Here is a 16,256-nt window from a genome sequence, read left to right on the forward strand (position 1 = left end):
TACAAACAAATCAAACTACATTGAACAAGCCTAAACCTTGTGTCCAGAATGAAAACAGGAGTAAGATAGAATATTAATGCTGCATTTCTTCACATAAAAACCCAAAGACCATACCTGTACAACAAGAATTAACCAATACCGTAAAATTGGGCAACAACACTAACCAATATCATTACATATCATAGAATTGGCTGAAATATGCCTGTCAAATAAAGATGTTGGTTGGGAACACAGGAATTCGTGTTTTCCTAGAAACCAGAATGATTGGGAGTTTGAAATTTTGGAGTCTTTTTTCTAAGTTTTAAAGGAAGTTTGTGAAGAGAGGAGAGAAGGATAGGGTGGTGTGAATGGGTTCAAGGAATGATGCCTTTTGGTCATATTAGAATCCAGGCGCTCAAAGTGAGTTTTTTTGCTGGGGAAGCTTGTTGGAGGAAGGGATCGACTTTAAATCAACTTTAAAGAAGGATGGTCTTCGGTTACCTTTGTAAAAGCAAGGTGGGATCTATTGATCACATCTTTCAATTTACCCTAAAGTTAGGGAGTCATGGCACTTGCTATTTTCTTTCTTCGGAATCATTTGGGTCCTTCCTTTTTCAATTAGGAAGATCCTCTTAAATTGGCAAGGTTCCTTTGTAGGAAGAAAGAGCAAGGTCTAAAGAGGAGCCCATTGTGTATTTTTTAGACTTTGTGAAAGGAAACAAACCAAAGAACCTTTGGAAATGTGGAGCAATCATTAAGAATTCTTTTGCTAAAAACCTAGTCGACATGGGTTAGGATGCACATAGTAAAAGGATCAATGCCTTTTATTGATTTTGTAGATTCAATGGGATCTAGATGAGGGAGGGAGCAAGTTTTTTTATTTTTCCCTATTCCTGGCTATTCCTTGTGTTATCCTTTGTATACAACCCATGTACCTTGGCATATAGCTCTTTTTATTATTATATATCTTCCCTTTGCTTACTTATCAGAAAGGTAAAAGAAAACAGTTCAGGAAAATATTATTTTCACCGGAAAAACATTCTTTTAGTCATACCTTGAGCTTTACCAGTGCATTAATAGTTTAATTTACATCAAAGAGGTCAACCCTTGAAATACCCTCAGAATAAACTGACTGATTTTGTAAACTCATATTCGATAATGTTAAGATTAAGCAAGAAAACAAGTGCAACCGATAAATAAGTTCATACATAGAGTACATATATAACAAATTTAAAGCATCAAAATGGTATCAGGCATACCTAGTAAAAGATTACAGCCTCACCTCGATTTGTTTGCTCCCTTTACTATAGATTGCCTTAGAGCACATAAAATAATTTTATCTTGAACTTTTCTAACAAACCACTCTAAAGAAGACCTAGTCTCCAATATTGACATATGTGAAAATAATTTCCTGGGAGCACAAAAAATAATAGTCAGTTGAAACTAAAGCAATGATAAATAATGCATATAGATACAAGTGCACTCAATTCAAGAAAAACTCAATGTCAACCATAATTGTCAACTCATATTGTGTATCATTCTTGCTATATTCCTGTATTTTGTATCATATTATATATGATGAAAAGTAAAGGAAAAAAAAGTATGTATACAAATATGAGCCACTGCAAGCCTCCCAACACACACACACACAGCATTACATGTGATGCAATATATAGCTGTTGGAAAAGAAGGTAACATCCATAGAAACAAAGCATTTCCGAGAAGGAGGATGGAAGCATTTATGGATCTAGGGTCTAACTTGCTCCAATTATGACTCTGGACAAACACTGGTTCAATCAAGTGACCGAGCTTTCCTTTTCTCTTCAGAAACGTGCACACATGTTCAGACCATATTGGATAGTTCTGGCCATTAAGTTTGAATGAGGGCTGTTTCTGAAAATGATTCTAGGGGTTCTGCTGTGAGAGTTCTTGAGTAAGCATCTGAGGCATGATGAAGTGCAAAGTTGAAAAGTTTGAAGTGGAAAAAAAGTCTTTTCAGGTGAAGTTTGAAGGATCGAATGGTGGAACTTGGGTATCAGTAACAGAAAGGAGCCGTGGTTTTGTTGTATCAGTAGGATTTGGAAGGGAGGAGGTGGATTGGTTAACAGAGCATTTGAAGAAAGCTGTGGAGTTGGAGAATACCAGGGGATTTACACGAAAGTTCAGGGGCGAGAATAAGATTCATTTGATGGAGATTTGCTTCAACAATAGAGGGCGATTCATGAAAATCACCGAGATTGCTACAAGAAGGAAACCTCTACTTCTTGTCATCCCCGAGGGTGTTAAAGGTAATGGATGGGAAGTCCTTAGGAGGGCGATTCTTTCAGTGCAAGATTATTCTGATCAAGTCGGAGAAGAGTTGAAGAAGATGTTTGGCAATACTCAGATGAGTAAAAGCATATATAGAGGTGGTCGGTCATACGCAGAGGTGGTTGCAGAGGATGGAATTAGGAGTGGAGTTCTATTATCAGCTGGAAAATGGGCCAGAGCCGTAATATGTGAATGCAAAGAAAAAGTCCAAGACTGGACTCATGAAGGCAAGGCCATTGCGAGGATGATGGGTGTGAAAGGTATGGTGTCTATAAACCCCATTTCCGCCTTCAAGGGGTGTTTCTTTGTGAGTACAGCAGGAAGAGCAAAATGGTTCCAAGAGCAGGAGAGACTTTTAGTGAAAGGAAGGCTTGTTCTCCTAAGAAGATGGTCGCCAAGAGAAAATATGATTATTCCTGGAAAATTCAGAAGAGGCTGGTTAGAGTTGAAAGGCCTTCCTTTTCACTTGTGGGAGGAAGACCAGCTGAAATTCATCTTGAAGAAGTGGGGGAGGGTGACGGAGGTAGCAAGGGAAGCCGTGAAGCTGTTGGACTTGACGAAGGTGAAGCTGTGGGTGGAGATGCATCCTAATGTCAAGCTTCCAGCGTTGCTTGAGGTGGAAGACGGGGCCTGGAAACATACAGTAGCAGTTTCAGTCATCGAAGAAGAGGGTGAAGACGACACTGTCACGTCCGAGACATCCCACTGCAGGTACGAGTGGTTGAAAGAGGGAGGTTGCGTCTCTCAGACAACAAAATTTGCAGAGGGGTTACGAGGTAGTATCAGGGGTAATGAGTGCTACAGTAGGGAGCTTCTTCCCCGGGCACGTTATCGGTGCTCAAGTACAAGCATGGCGGCCAAAAGGGAGAAAGGATGGGAAGGGAGCAGATTGGGCTTAGTAGAAGAAAACATTCTTGGGCCCATAGTGCCTGAGACTTCTACTAAAGCCCATCTAGTAACGGCCCAAAGAGGGAGAAGGAGTCGTGGGCTTCACGCTGGCCCAAACGCCCCTCAAGCCCATGACGCAGCGGCATCCCCTTCTTCTCTCTAGCGAGTGGGCTCCTTTGCAAAAGCGACCACGCAGCCTCGTTTAGGCGATGAGAGGGCCGGCGTCGAGGTAATATATGGAGAGGATGGTCGGGCCGATGAGTTACAGGCCCAGACTTCATCCAACCCTAGCCCACCTTCAGAGACAGAAGATGTGAGTTACGGGCGTCGGACTGTGGGCTGTAAGTCAATAGGCCCGTCGGGGTTGGGCCAAGTTCTAGGAGGATCGATGTCCTCTGGCATGAGAGGTAGGTCTCGAGAGGAAGAAAGCGCAGCGAGAAAGGGGAAAGCTCCAATGGTTCAGATGGAAGACTTCACGCAAGGGGAAAAGACGATGGATTCAAGGAAGATGTGGTCCAAACTCTTCCTTCCAAGCGCGGCTCGCCGTCATGGACAATGGAGTAGCAGCGAGCCTCTTCCCCTACGGAGCGCAGCGTCACTTAGCGAAGTCCGCAATCTGGAAGTGGATGGCGGGATGGGATCTCAACAGATACGAGGTATCAGAGAGAGTCCCATCTTCTGTTGTCTTCTGCCAAGGATATGCAGCAGCTGGTCGAAGGAAGAGACCTCGACGTCAAGAGGAGAGATGGAATCGCAAAAATCGCAACTCAAAGATGACAAAGGAGGATTTACTGGCCGAGCGGGGTACGATCCTTGTGGTTCTTCAGTCACGGTGTCACCTTCTATTCCAAGAACCAGAGGTAAAGAAATCATTTTGGGAGGAAATTGTGAAATTCCGAGAGTGGAAAACTTGGAGGAAAGTCAGCCTTTTTCTTCTCAGCCACCCGAGCCTTATTCCTATCCTTTCCGTAATCTGGAAAAGAATCTTCCGAGTCCCTCAGTCCTCATCTCCCAAATTCAGAATTTCTTTCCCAGTCTCCTTCGGTAAATCAAGGTAAATTTAAATTTTTTCCTGAAATAGGCGATGTTGGCCCCTTAAATTTTGTTGACATCCCTGTCCATGTTGAGGAGGAGAATCAGAGAGCTGTTTCTAACCAGATGTCCGAGAGATCTACCCCTGGGAAGTCTTCTAACCTGATGCCAGGCAGTCCGGGGGTTAATGAGGCATCCCCACCAGAAGACTTTCTTATCGATGGCCTGTCCCCTAGGAAAATGGCTAAAGTGCGAGAGGTTCTATGCTCTCTAGACATTAAGGTGTACTCTAGGAGGAAGAATAGAGGTCCATAGGCGTTTGAATCCAGGTGGATTTGGTTTGGAGGGTTAGGGCCTGAGTGTTTTTCCATGAAAATTATCAGTTGGAATGTTAGGGGTTTGGGTTCAAGTAATAAGCGAAGGGTGATTAAAGATTTCCTTAGGTTAGAGAATCCGAATGTTGTGATGATTCAGGAAACAAAAAAGGAGAAGTGTGACAGAAGGCTAGTGGGCAGTGTCTGGACGGTCAGAAATAAGGATTGGGTTATTCTCCCGGCGTGTGGGGCTTCAGGAGGGATTTTGTTCATTTGGGACTCAAAAAAGTTGTGCAAGGAGGAGGTGGTATTAGGCTCTTTCTCGATATCGGTCAAGTTCGCCTTGGAGGGCTATGGACCTCTTTGGATTTCTGCAGTTTATGGTCCAAATAGTCCCTCACTTAGGAAGGATTTTTGGGTGGAACTTTATGACATTTATGGTCTAACTTTTCCGTTGTGGTGTGTGGGCGGTGATTTTAATGTCATAAGGAGAAGTTCAGAAAAATTGGGGGGCTCTAGGCTAACTTCAAGCATGAGGGACTTTGATAGTTTTATTAGAGAATGTGAATTGCTTGATCCACCTCTTCGGAACGCATCATTCACTTGGTCAAATATGCAAGAGTCTCCCATGTGTAAGAGATTAGACCGTTTTCTTTACTCAAATGAGTGGGGGCAGCTCTTTCCCCAAGGCATTCAAGAAACCCTTATCAGAAGGACCTCGGATCATTGGCCAATTGCTTTGGATACCAACCCATTCATGTGGGGCCCAACACCTTTTAGATTTGAGAACATGTGACTGCAACATCCTAGTTTCAAGGAGAACTTTAGAAATTAGTGGAGGGGTTTTCAAGGAAACGGATGGGAAGGCCACAAGTTCATGAGGAGATTACAATTTGTTAAAGCCAAATTGAAGGAATGGAATAAGCTTTCTTTTGGAGAGCTTAATGAAAAGAAAAAAAGTACCCTCAAGGATTTAGCTAACTTTGACGCCATTGAGCAAGATGGGGGTCTCACCTCTGAATTGGTAGATCAAAGAGCCTTAAGAAAAGGGGAGCTAGAGGAATTAATTTTGAGGGAGGAAATCCATTGGAGACAAAAAGCTAGGTGAAATGGGTTAAGGAAATAATGCCGAGAGAATCACAGAGGAGATCTTACTTTACTTTGAAAAACTCTACGCGAGTCCTATAGGAGAGTCTTGGAGTATTGAAGGATTAGATTGGTCCCCTATTTCGGAAGAGAGTGCGATAAGTTTGGATGCCCCTTTCACTGAAGAAGAGATTTCTAAGGCCATTTTTCAGATGGATAGGGACAAGGCTCCGGGGCCTGATGGCTTTACTATTGCAGTATTCCAAGACTGTTGGGATGTGATTAAGGAGGATTCAGTGAGAGTGTTCGCAGAATTTCATAGGAGCGGAGTTATCAATCAAAGCACTAATGCCTCTTTCATTGTTCTTCTGCCCAAAAAGAGTACAACAAAGAAAATCTCAGATTTTAGACCCATTAGTTTGATCACTAGTCTCTACAAGATAATAGTCAAAGTGCTCTCAGGGCGTCTAAGAGGGGTTTTACATGAAACCATCCATTCTACTCAAGACGCTTTTGTTCAAGGGAGACAAATAATGGATGCGGTCCTCATAGCAAATGAGATAGTGGATGAGAGAAGACGATCAGGGGAGGAAGGTGTCGTCTTTAAAATTGACTTTGAAAAGGCTTACGATCACGTAAGGTGGGATTTTTTAGATCAAGTGTTGGAGAAGAAGGGGTTCAGTCCTAAATGGAGGAAATGGATGAGTGGATGTTTGTCCTCGGTATCTTATGCAGTATTGGTGAATGGTAGCGCTAAAGGTTGGGTTAAGGCATCGAGAGGATTAAGACAAGGGGACCCTTTATCCCCCTTTTTGTTTACTTTAGTAGCAGATGTATTGAGTAGGATGCTTTTGAGAGCAGAGGAGAGAAATATGTTGGAGGGTTTCAGGGTGGGTAGAAACAGAACTAGGGTATCTCATTTGCAATTTGCCGATGACACCATCTTCTTTTCTAACACTAGGGAGGAAGACTTGCAGACTCTCAAGAGTCTTTTGTTAGCATTTGGGCATATTTCTAGGCTTAAGGTCAATCTAGACAAGAGTAATATTTATGGTATCAATTTGGATCAAGCTCATATTTCAAGATTGGCTGAGACGCTTGAATGCAAGGCTTCTGGTTGGCCTATACTCAATATGGGTCTTCCTTTGGGTGGGAACCCCAGGGCAGGTGGATTTTGGGATCCTGTGATTGAGAGAATTTCAAGAAGATTAGATGGTTGGCAAAAGGCATACCTATCCTTCGGAGGGAGGATAACTCTCATCCAATCTTGCCTTACCCATATGCCCTGTTACTTTCTTTCTTTATTTAAGTTACCCGTTTCAGTCGCTGCAAAAATCGAGAGGTTGCAGAGGGATTTTTTATGGTCAGGGATTGGGGAAGGCAAAAAGGATCATTTAGTCAGGTGGGATGTCGTGTGTAAACCGAAGGAAATAGGGGGTTTGGGTTTGGGGAATATTTCTCTGAGGAATCTCGCTCTTTTAAGGAAATGGTTGTGGAGGTACCTTTGAGAGGGTTCAGCTCTACGGCATCAGGTCATACTAAGCATTTATGGTTCACACTCCAATGGTTGGGATGTCAACACAATAGTCAGATGGTCACATCGCTGTCCTTGGAAGGCTATTACTCAAGTATTTCAGGAGTTTTCCTCGTTTACTCGGTTTGTGGTAGGAAATGGGGAAAGAATTCGGTTCTGGGAAGATTTGTGGTGGGGGGACCAACCTTTGGGATCCCAATATCCAAGTCTATTTAGAGTAGTCTTGGATAAAAACATACTTATTTCTTCAGTCCTCGGTCCTACTCGTCCTTTCTCTTGGAATTTAAATTTTCGTCGTAACCTGTCAGATTCTGAGATAGAAGACTTAGAAGGCCTCATGCGATCTCTCGATGGATTGCATTTATCTCCTTCGGTTCCAGATGCCAAATTGTGGCCCTTATCTTCTTCAAGGCTTTTTTCAGTTAAATCTTTCTTTCTAGCTTTATCCCAATTTTCTGGATCTCCTCAGGTTTTTCCTTCTAAGTTCGTTTGGAATTCTCAAATTCCTTTCAAAGTACAGTCCTTCATCTGGTTAGTGGCACACAAGAAAGTGAATACTAATGACATGCTACAAGTGAGAAGACCCTACAAAGCCCTTAGTCTGGATATTTGTATTCTGTGCATGAAGCATGGGGAATCAGCTGATCATATTTTTCTTCATTGCTCCTTGACGATTGGGTTATGGCACAGGTTATTTCAGTTAGCTAAGATGGATTGGGTCCCCCCGAGGAGCATCCTTGACATGATGTACATCAAATTTAATGGATTTGGTTCGTCTAAGAGGGGGATAGCCTTGTGGCAAGCTGCAAACATCGCTCTTATTCGGATTGTGTGGAGGGAAAGAAATGCGAGGATTTTTGAGGATAAAGCAAGGAATTCAGAGTTTCTTTGGGACTCTATTGTTTTCCTTGCTTCTCTTTGGGCTTTTATTGTTCCATGGTTTTTAAGAGGACTCCCCTTAATGTGATACAACTTGATTGGATAGCAGTGTGTACTCCATAAGGAGTGGTCTTTTTAGAGTGTTTGCTTGTTTTTCAGTGTATTTTTCTATAGTTTAGCTTTCTTTGGCAGGAGGATTCCTCATCCTTCTTTTGTACTTATTTTTATCTATCAATAAATCTGTGTTGTTTCCAATCAAAAATATATATATATATATATATATATATAGCTGTTGGAAAATCTACCAGTTGGAAAATCTGCCAGTTGGAAATTCTGGCAGATTGTGTTGACTATTTTTCCAGCCCATATGAGCTGTAATAATTGTATAGTTGTACATAGAATCTCCTAGGATTTTTTCCTTTCTTAGCATTCTTCACTTATTTTATTTATCTTTGATAGCATGATCGTAGGCATTATTTCCTAGGCTATTTTCATACAATTATTCTGTATATATTCATATGTAATCCTATACAAAAAAAGGGAGCAGAAAGCATTTCAAAAAAAGGGTTCTAGATCTGAATGAAAACAATAGCTAATTGGCCTATAATGAATTTGGTAGTGTAGCTAATTCTGTGAAAAGATAATAATATTAAAAAATGTAAATATAGGAATCCATCAATTTCAACATAGGAAAACATGTAAAACTTGTCATGAAAAAATTGATTTAACAAAAAATCTTGTCATGAAGAAATTGATTTAACAAAATATGACACTTCAATACAATAGATTCCTGATGATTAATGGTATTCCTATGGGTTTCTTTTAGAGCTCTAGAGGTTTGTGGTAAGGGGACCCTTTGTCTCATTTATTTATTGTGGCTATGGAGGCTCAAAGTTGTCTTCTCAAAAGAGCTATGGAATGCGGCTATATTTCAACGGCAATGGTGACGGGGAGAGGTGGTGAAGGGGAAGAGGTATCTCATTTGTTGTTTGCAGATGATACTCTTGCTTTTTAGGAGGCTTCCCAAGATCAAATGGTTCATTTATACTGATTGTTCATGTGGTTTGAAGCTTGTTTGGGGCTGAAAGTGAACTTGAGAAAAGTGAGATGATTCCTAATGGTATAGTGGAACAAGTTGAGGAGTTGGTTTTAGCGCTAAGGTGGAAAGAAGGTAGACTTCCTTCTACCTATCTAAGGTTGCCTTTGGGTGCTCGATTTAGATCAATTGCAATTTGGAATCAGGTGGAAGAGAGGTTTCGTAAAAGACTTACTTTGTGGAAAAGGAAATTCATCTCTAAAGGGGGGAGGCTTACTCTAATCAAGAGCACTTTATCAAGTCTTCCCATTTATTTTTTGTCTTTATTCCATATTTCAAGGATAGTCAAATTGAGGTTGAAGAAAATTCAAAGAGAGTTCCTTTGGGGAGATGGAGGGTTGGAGAAAAAGTTCCATCATGTGAAGTGGTCCATAGTGTGTTTGGAGAAGAGCAAGGACGAGTTAGGAATTAGGTACCCTTTCTTTGTTAAATAAGGCGCTTTTGTGCAAATGTAATTGGAGGTTTGCAAATGAAAGAGATGCCTTTTGAACTAAAGTAATTAGTGGCAAATACAAGGAGGAAGAGGGTGGGTGGTGGTCCTGTGAAGTTAAAGATGGGTATGGAGTCGAGCTTTGGAAATCCATTAGGAAGGAACGAAACACTTTCTTGGGTCGTCTCTCTTTTATGGTGGGTAATGGGAGGAGGGTGAAGTTTTGGACGGATAAATGGTGTGGGGATGAACCGTCATGTGTTTCATTCCCTTCTTTAAAAGTGGAATGGGTGGCGGATCTTTGGGTTCAAACAGGGGAAAGAGGTCATTGGAACCCTTGTTTTACAAGAGCTTTGAATGATTAGAAAGTTGACAAAGTTGAGGATTTATTTTTGAGGTTGCAAGGAAAGACAGTTGATAGTGTGGGGGAAGACACGATGGTGTGGATGAATTTGTACAATAATAAATTCTTTGTTAAGTATTTATATGTTGCGTTGGAACCGAGGGATCTAGTTTCATTTCCAAAGCACATAGTTTGGAATTCATGGGTCTCTTCTAAAGTTAACTTTTTTGTGTGAGGGGCTTCTTAGGGCAAAGTTTTGACTTTAGATCAACTTCAAAAAAGAGGTTGGTCTTTGGTCAATAGATATTTTCTTTGCAAAGAAGAGGAAGAATCCATAGATTATATCCTCCTCCATTGTTTACTGATTAAGATCCTTTGGCAATTACTGTTTGATCTTTTTGGTGTCCATTAGGTGCAAGTTACTTGATCTTTCAGTCTTGGAGAAAATGGGTTTTGGACCCAAATGGCGAAACTAGATTTTTTTTTCTGCATATCAACTGTAAGAATGGGAGTTTTATTGAATGGCACTCCCACAGAGTTCTTCTCAACGTTCAGAGGCCTAAGGCAGGGAGACCCACTCTCACCTTATCTGTTTGTGCTGATCATGGAAGCCTTTAGTTGTTTAATATCAAGAGCTGAGGAGAAAGGTTTCATTAGAGGCTTCAAGGTAATGGGGAGACGTGGAGTAGGGGCTTCGATTTCCCATCTGTTGTTTGCCGATGACACTCTTCTTTTTTGTGAGGGTAATAGGGACCAGTTGGTTTTTTGGAAGTGGGTTGTGATATGTTTTGAAGTGGTATCAAGCCTAAAAATAAACTTGTTGAAAAGTGAAATAATTCCAGTTGGGGAAGTGGAGGATGTGGACAGAGCTGCTGCGGTTTTGGGGTGTAAAGTAGGGAATCTCCCTACTACTTATCTAGGCTTACCTCTTAGAGCCCCTCATAATTCGTGTAGAGTTTGGGATGTGGTAGAGGAAAGATTCAAGAGAAAATTGGCTACGTGGAAAAAACAATATCTTTCTAAGGGAGGTCGTCTTACCCTCATCAAGAGCACTCTCTCAAATCTTCCCATCTATTTTATGTCTCTTTTTGTGATTCCAAGAAGAGTGAGACTTAGATTGGAGAAAATTCAAAGTGAGTTTTTGTGGGGAGAGTTAGAGGAGAGAAGGAAGATCCACTTGGTAAGTTGGGCAGTTATTTGCAAAGATAAGAGGCATGGAGGGTTGGGGTTAAGGCCTTTGAAGGACTTCAATCATGCTTTGCTTGGAAAATGGCTTTGGAGATTTCCTTTAGAAAGGGAGAGTTTTTGGAGGAAGTCATTGTAGGTAAATTTGGAGAGGAGGAAGGAGGTTGGACCACTAGAGAGGTGAGGGAGTCTTATGGGATGGGCCTTTGGAAAGACATTAGAAAGGGTTGGGAGGAGTTCTTTCCTAGAACTAGTATTCGTATTGGAAATGGGAGACGCACTAGATTTTGGTGGGACTTTTGGGTAGGAGATTCTAAGCTGAAGGATTTCTTCCCTTTGCTGTACAGAATTGCAACCCACAATTCTGTTGTAGTGGCTGATCTTTGGGGGAGACAAGGAGGTGGTGGAGGGGGTTGGGAGGTGTATTTTAGAAGACCTTTCAAGATTGGGAATTGGAGGAGGTGAATCGTTTGCTGAATCACATTTCTACGGTAAAGGTTCAAGAAGGGGAGGATTCTTTAGTTTGGAAGATAGAGAGGAAAGGAAAATTTAGTGTTAAATCTTATTATAGGCCTTTAAAAGTGGAGAACGGTCCCTTATTTCCAGCAAAGGAGGTTTGGGGTTCGTATGCCCCTTTGAGAACCCGTTTTTTTGCTTGGGAAGCAGTTTGGGGTAAAATTTCTACAGTTGATATGTTAATGAGGAGGGGTTGGTCTATGGTTAATAGATGCAATCTATATGTAAAGAGAATGAGGAATCGGCAGACCACATTCTAATTCATTGTGGTAAGACAAGGGAGCTTTGGACTTCGTTGCTTTCTTCTTTTGGGGTGATGTGGGTGTTCCCGGACTTTGTGAGAAATCTGCTTCTTGAATGGAAAATTAAGGGCCTAAGGAAGAAAAGGAGTGTAGTTTGGAGAATGGCGCCTATTTGTCTGTTTTGGTGTATTTGGGGAGAGCGAAATTAAAGATTGTTCAAAGAGGAAGAGATGTCAGATACGAGCTTGAGGAACCTCTTTCTACGGTCTCTTCTTGAGTGATCTCAACAGTTTATGGACTTGGACTATCTCTCTTTTCTGAACTTCTTGGGTGATTGGGGTGTTGGTTAACTTTGTCCTTTCTAAGTTTTTTCTCTCCTTTGTTGCCTAGGGTTTGGCTTTCTTTGTATACTACCTATGTATATAGGGAGCGCCCCCTGTTTTGGCGTGTTTTAATTTAATTTTGTCTCTTTGTCTATCAAAAAAAAAAAGTTGCTACTGTTAATGATGCTCTTTTAGGCTAGCATGATTCATTTGTGGGCAAAAAATGTAAAAGGGTTTGGAGAGCAGCTCATGTATCTTTTAGACAGTTTGGAAGGAAATGAATCTTTGATCATTTGATAACGAGGAGCATTCAACTCTTTTTTTGAAGATGTTCTTACATAGACTTCTTTACTTGGGTAAAGTAATACATAGAGACAGATTCTGTCTTGATTTTGTTGAGTGGTTGGGTTTTTGTTAAGTGAGTGTTATTGTTGGGGTTCTTTCTTGTTTCTTGTGCTATTAGGTGCTATTTGTATATGTCCCGTGTACTTTGGTGTGTCCTAGTGGCACTTTTTATTTTTTAATGAAAGTGGTTTTATCTATATATATATATATATATATATATATATATATATATATATATATATATATATATATATATATAATAAAAATAAATAAATAAATAAATAAATAAGGATTCCTGATGATTGAGCTTAATGTGCAAAAACAATAAGGGATTATTCCACGTCCCACTTCAAACTTTCCGATTCCTTAGGTAGGATGAAAACTGTTTAGCTTCAAATGGGATGACTTGTGCACTTCCTTTGAGCCCCATATACATCGTCAATTCTTTTGCGACTGCTCAGCAAGTTTTTTATTCCAACCCCATGAATGCAGTTTATCAATAGTAAAGTAAAAGACTGCTCCTGCTGCGAAGTTTACCACCAATTTGAATGTTGGGGAGATAGCATCTTCCCCTCAAATAGCCAAAGTGTAATAGTATCAGGTGGCCACAGTGTCCTGACGAACTAGCATATGGGAGCTTTTTTGTGGGAGTCAAGAGATGGAAAAGATTGGTCTTCTTTCCCATGGATCAGCCATATTCTATTTCTTTCTTTTTTCTTTTCCGAGGGGCAAAGCACAAAATAAAGTTCTTGAATTTTTTACTATAATGTTCAGTTCGAAGTTCAGACTAGTTTGCTATTAACTATTACTTGTACCAAAAGTTCCAAGCATATACAAGTTACTAACCAACACAACAAAGAAGAAATTACAATAATTTACGGATTGTTGGTAAATTGTGATTGTCTTTTTCAAAATTATATGACTTCCCCAATTTCATCATAGTTCCCTCCTCAAAGAAGAAAAACACTTAGAAAAAGTAATTGAAAACACACACACACAAAACAGGCCAAATCAAACCAACAACTTGCCCCCTTGCTTCAATCTTCAATGCCTTCCTTTGACAACACATGTATAATGTTGTCAAGCAGGGTCATTCCTTCTCCCCCTTTGCTTTTTCAACCATTTCTAACTTTAAATTAAGACCATAACCTTTAAGAAAAAATAAATAAATTTGACTTTGCTAAAGAACTACTAAAAATAGTCAATTATGTCTCCTGCATAATGTCATACATCATTTGCATCTTATTATGTATCATATTTGTGTTTCAGAAAATAAAAAATGAGATATAAACCAAAGATATGTATCAATTAACATTCTAGAAAAAAGGAAAAGAAAAAGGATGACATATCATATTGTGTCTGTTAAATATAATGTATGTATGGTATACTATTTTTCCTTGTTAATATAGGTCACATGTGTAACGACCCGCTCCCAACCGTGTAGATATTGTCCGCTTTGGACCCAAAGGGGCCCTCACGGCTTTAAAACGCGTCTACTTGGTTAAGAGGAGCCTCTACATATATAGCGCCAGGAACATTCTCCCCTATCCGATGTGGGACATCACAAACACCCCCCTCATGGGACACAACGTCCAAAGGGACAATATCTACACGGTTGGGAGCGGGTCATTACAACATGTATGGTAGTTAGGACTCCTAGCCTTGTATATATATATCTCTCAATTGTAAGTAGAGATTAGATGAATGAAAATAAGGTTTTTCTCCTTTCTCTCTCTCTCTCTCTCAACATGGTATCAGAGCCAAAGGAGAAAACCTAATTTTTTTTCGGTTTAGCCGTGTACTCAATTCCGGCGAACCGTCCAGTGACCGTGTTTCACTCCGGTCCCCTCATTCCCTTCCCGAACCACCCCGGACAACCTCATCGCCGTCGGATCTCTACCACGCCGGCAACCCTTTCCGGCGAATTTTTCCGACGACCTCTTTTCCGGGCACCGACCACATATTCCGAACCGCCGGAGGCTGATCTACACACCAGTGGAAACCCCACCGGCAACCGGAGTCTCACGAGCCCCCACGCGCCGATCTTCCCCGTCGGACTGTCACCCACGCGCCGGCGCGTGACGGCGTGTGGCTCACTTTCCGGCCACGTCCGACACCTCTCCAGGCTCGTCCGGCGCCGTCTTGGCCTTCTAGCCCTCCGGCAGTCCTCCACAAGCCCTGCATCTCCACTTTTTTTCCTGTTTTTGGCTTTCTTGCCATTCCGACCACATCTGACAGGGCTTCCTCTCCATCTCCGAGGCTTGGGTGTTGCTTCTCTTCCTCTCCAGGGCTCTCTTCGATCCAAATACGTGAATATGACCACCAAAAATCAGATCTTTACCTCTGTTCTCTCTGGATCTCCTCTGATTACCTCAGAGAAATTGGTTGACAGTGAGAATTATCTCTCCTGGTCTGCCTCTGTTGAACTTTGGTTTATGGGTCAAGGATATGAAGATCACTTGGTTACCCAGGAGGCAGATATCCCTGAGGTTGACCGCGTACAGTGGAGGAAGATAGATGCCCAGTTATGTAGTGTATTATGGCAATCGGTTGATCCCCAGATTCTTCTTCATCTTCAGGCCTATAAAACTTGTTTTAAATTTTGGACTCAGGCCAAAGGATTATACACGAATGATATCCAGCGTCTCTATAAGGTGGCTTCTCCTATTGTCCATCTCAGCCAACAGGACTTGGATCTATCTACTTATATTGGTCAGATTGCCTCTCTTAAGGAGCAGTTCTTGACTGTGATGCCTCTTACTCCTGATGTTGGGGCTCAACAAACGCAGCTTGACAAGTTCTTCATGGTCCTTACTCTTATTGGCCTCCGTCCGGATCTTGAGCCTATTCGTGATCAGATTCTTGGTAGTTCATCAGTTCCGTCCTTAGATGACGTGTTTGCTCGCCTCCTCCGTCTCTCGTCCACTCAGACTTTGCCATCTGATAGCGCTTCAGATTCTTCTGTGTTAGTTTCTCAAACTACCTCTCGAGGAGGACGCAGTGGTACCCGAGGTCGAGGCCAACGTCCTCATTGCACCTATTGCAATAAACTTGGCCACACTCGCGATCGTTGCTATCAGTTACATGGAAGACCTCCTCGCACTGCCCATATGGCCCAGTCCTCTGATTCTCCGCTGCCTCAGCTTCCGAGCTCCTCCGCATCTCAGACATCTTAGGCTTCTATTGCCTCTGTTGCCCAGCCTGGTAATGCCTCTGCTTGCCTTACCCACACATCTTCTCTTGGACCCTGGATTCTAGATTCTGGAGCATCTGATCACCTATCTGGTAATAAGGATCTTTTCTCCTCTATCACTACTACCTCTGATTTACCTACTGTTACCTTAGCTAATGGTTCTCAAACTGTGGCTAAAGGTATTGGTTTGGCCCTTCCTCTGCCTTCTCTACCTCTCACTTCTGTCCTTTATACTCCTGAATGTCCTTTTAATCTTATTTCCATCAGCAAAATCACTCGTACTCTTAATTGCTCTATTACCTTTTCTGATAAATTTGTGACCTTGCAGGACCGGAGTACGGGGAAGACGATTGGCATAGGACGTGAGTCTCAAGGCCTCTATCACCTCACCTCAGATTCATCTCCTGCAGTTTGCATTTCCACTGATGCTCCTCTCCTCATTCACAATCGTCTGGGCCACCCTAGTCTCTCCAAGTTCCAGAAGATGGTTCCTCGTTTTTCCACTTTGTCGTCGCTTCCGTGTGAGTCATGTCAGCTTGGGAAACATACTCGTGTCTCGTT

The 16,256-nt window shown here is 41.7% G+C and overlaps 1 protein-coding gene across 1 annotated transcript in view; it reads right to left on the reverse strand.

Moving 5' to 3' along the window:
- The window catches only part of LOC100245254 (uncharacterized), a 42,583-nt gene that overhangs the window by 5,434 nt on the left and 20,893 nt on the right, over nucleotides 1-16,256 (reverse strand). The window contains exon 10 of the mRNA XM_002263348.5: nucleotides 1,262-1,390. Within this exon, the coding sequence (XP_002263384.1) occupies nucleotides 1,262-1,390 (129 nt within the window). The remainder of the gene's footprint in view (nucleotides 1-1,261; nucleotides 1,391-16,256) is intronic.

This window comes from Vitis vinifera, chromosome 5, assembly GCF_030704535.1.
Source record: "Vitis vinifera cultivar Pinot Noir 40024 chromosome 5, ASM3070453v1".
Lineage (NCBI taxonomy): Eukaryota > Viridiplantae > Streptophyta > Magnoliopsida > Vitales > Vitaceae > Vitis > Vitis vinifera.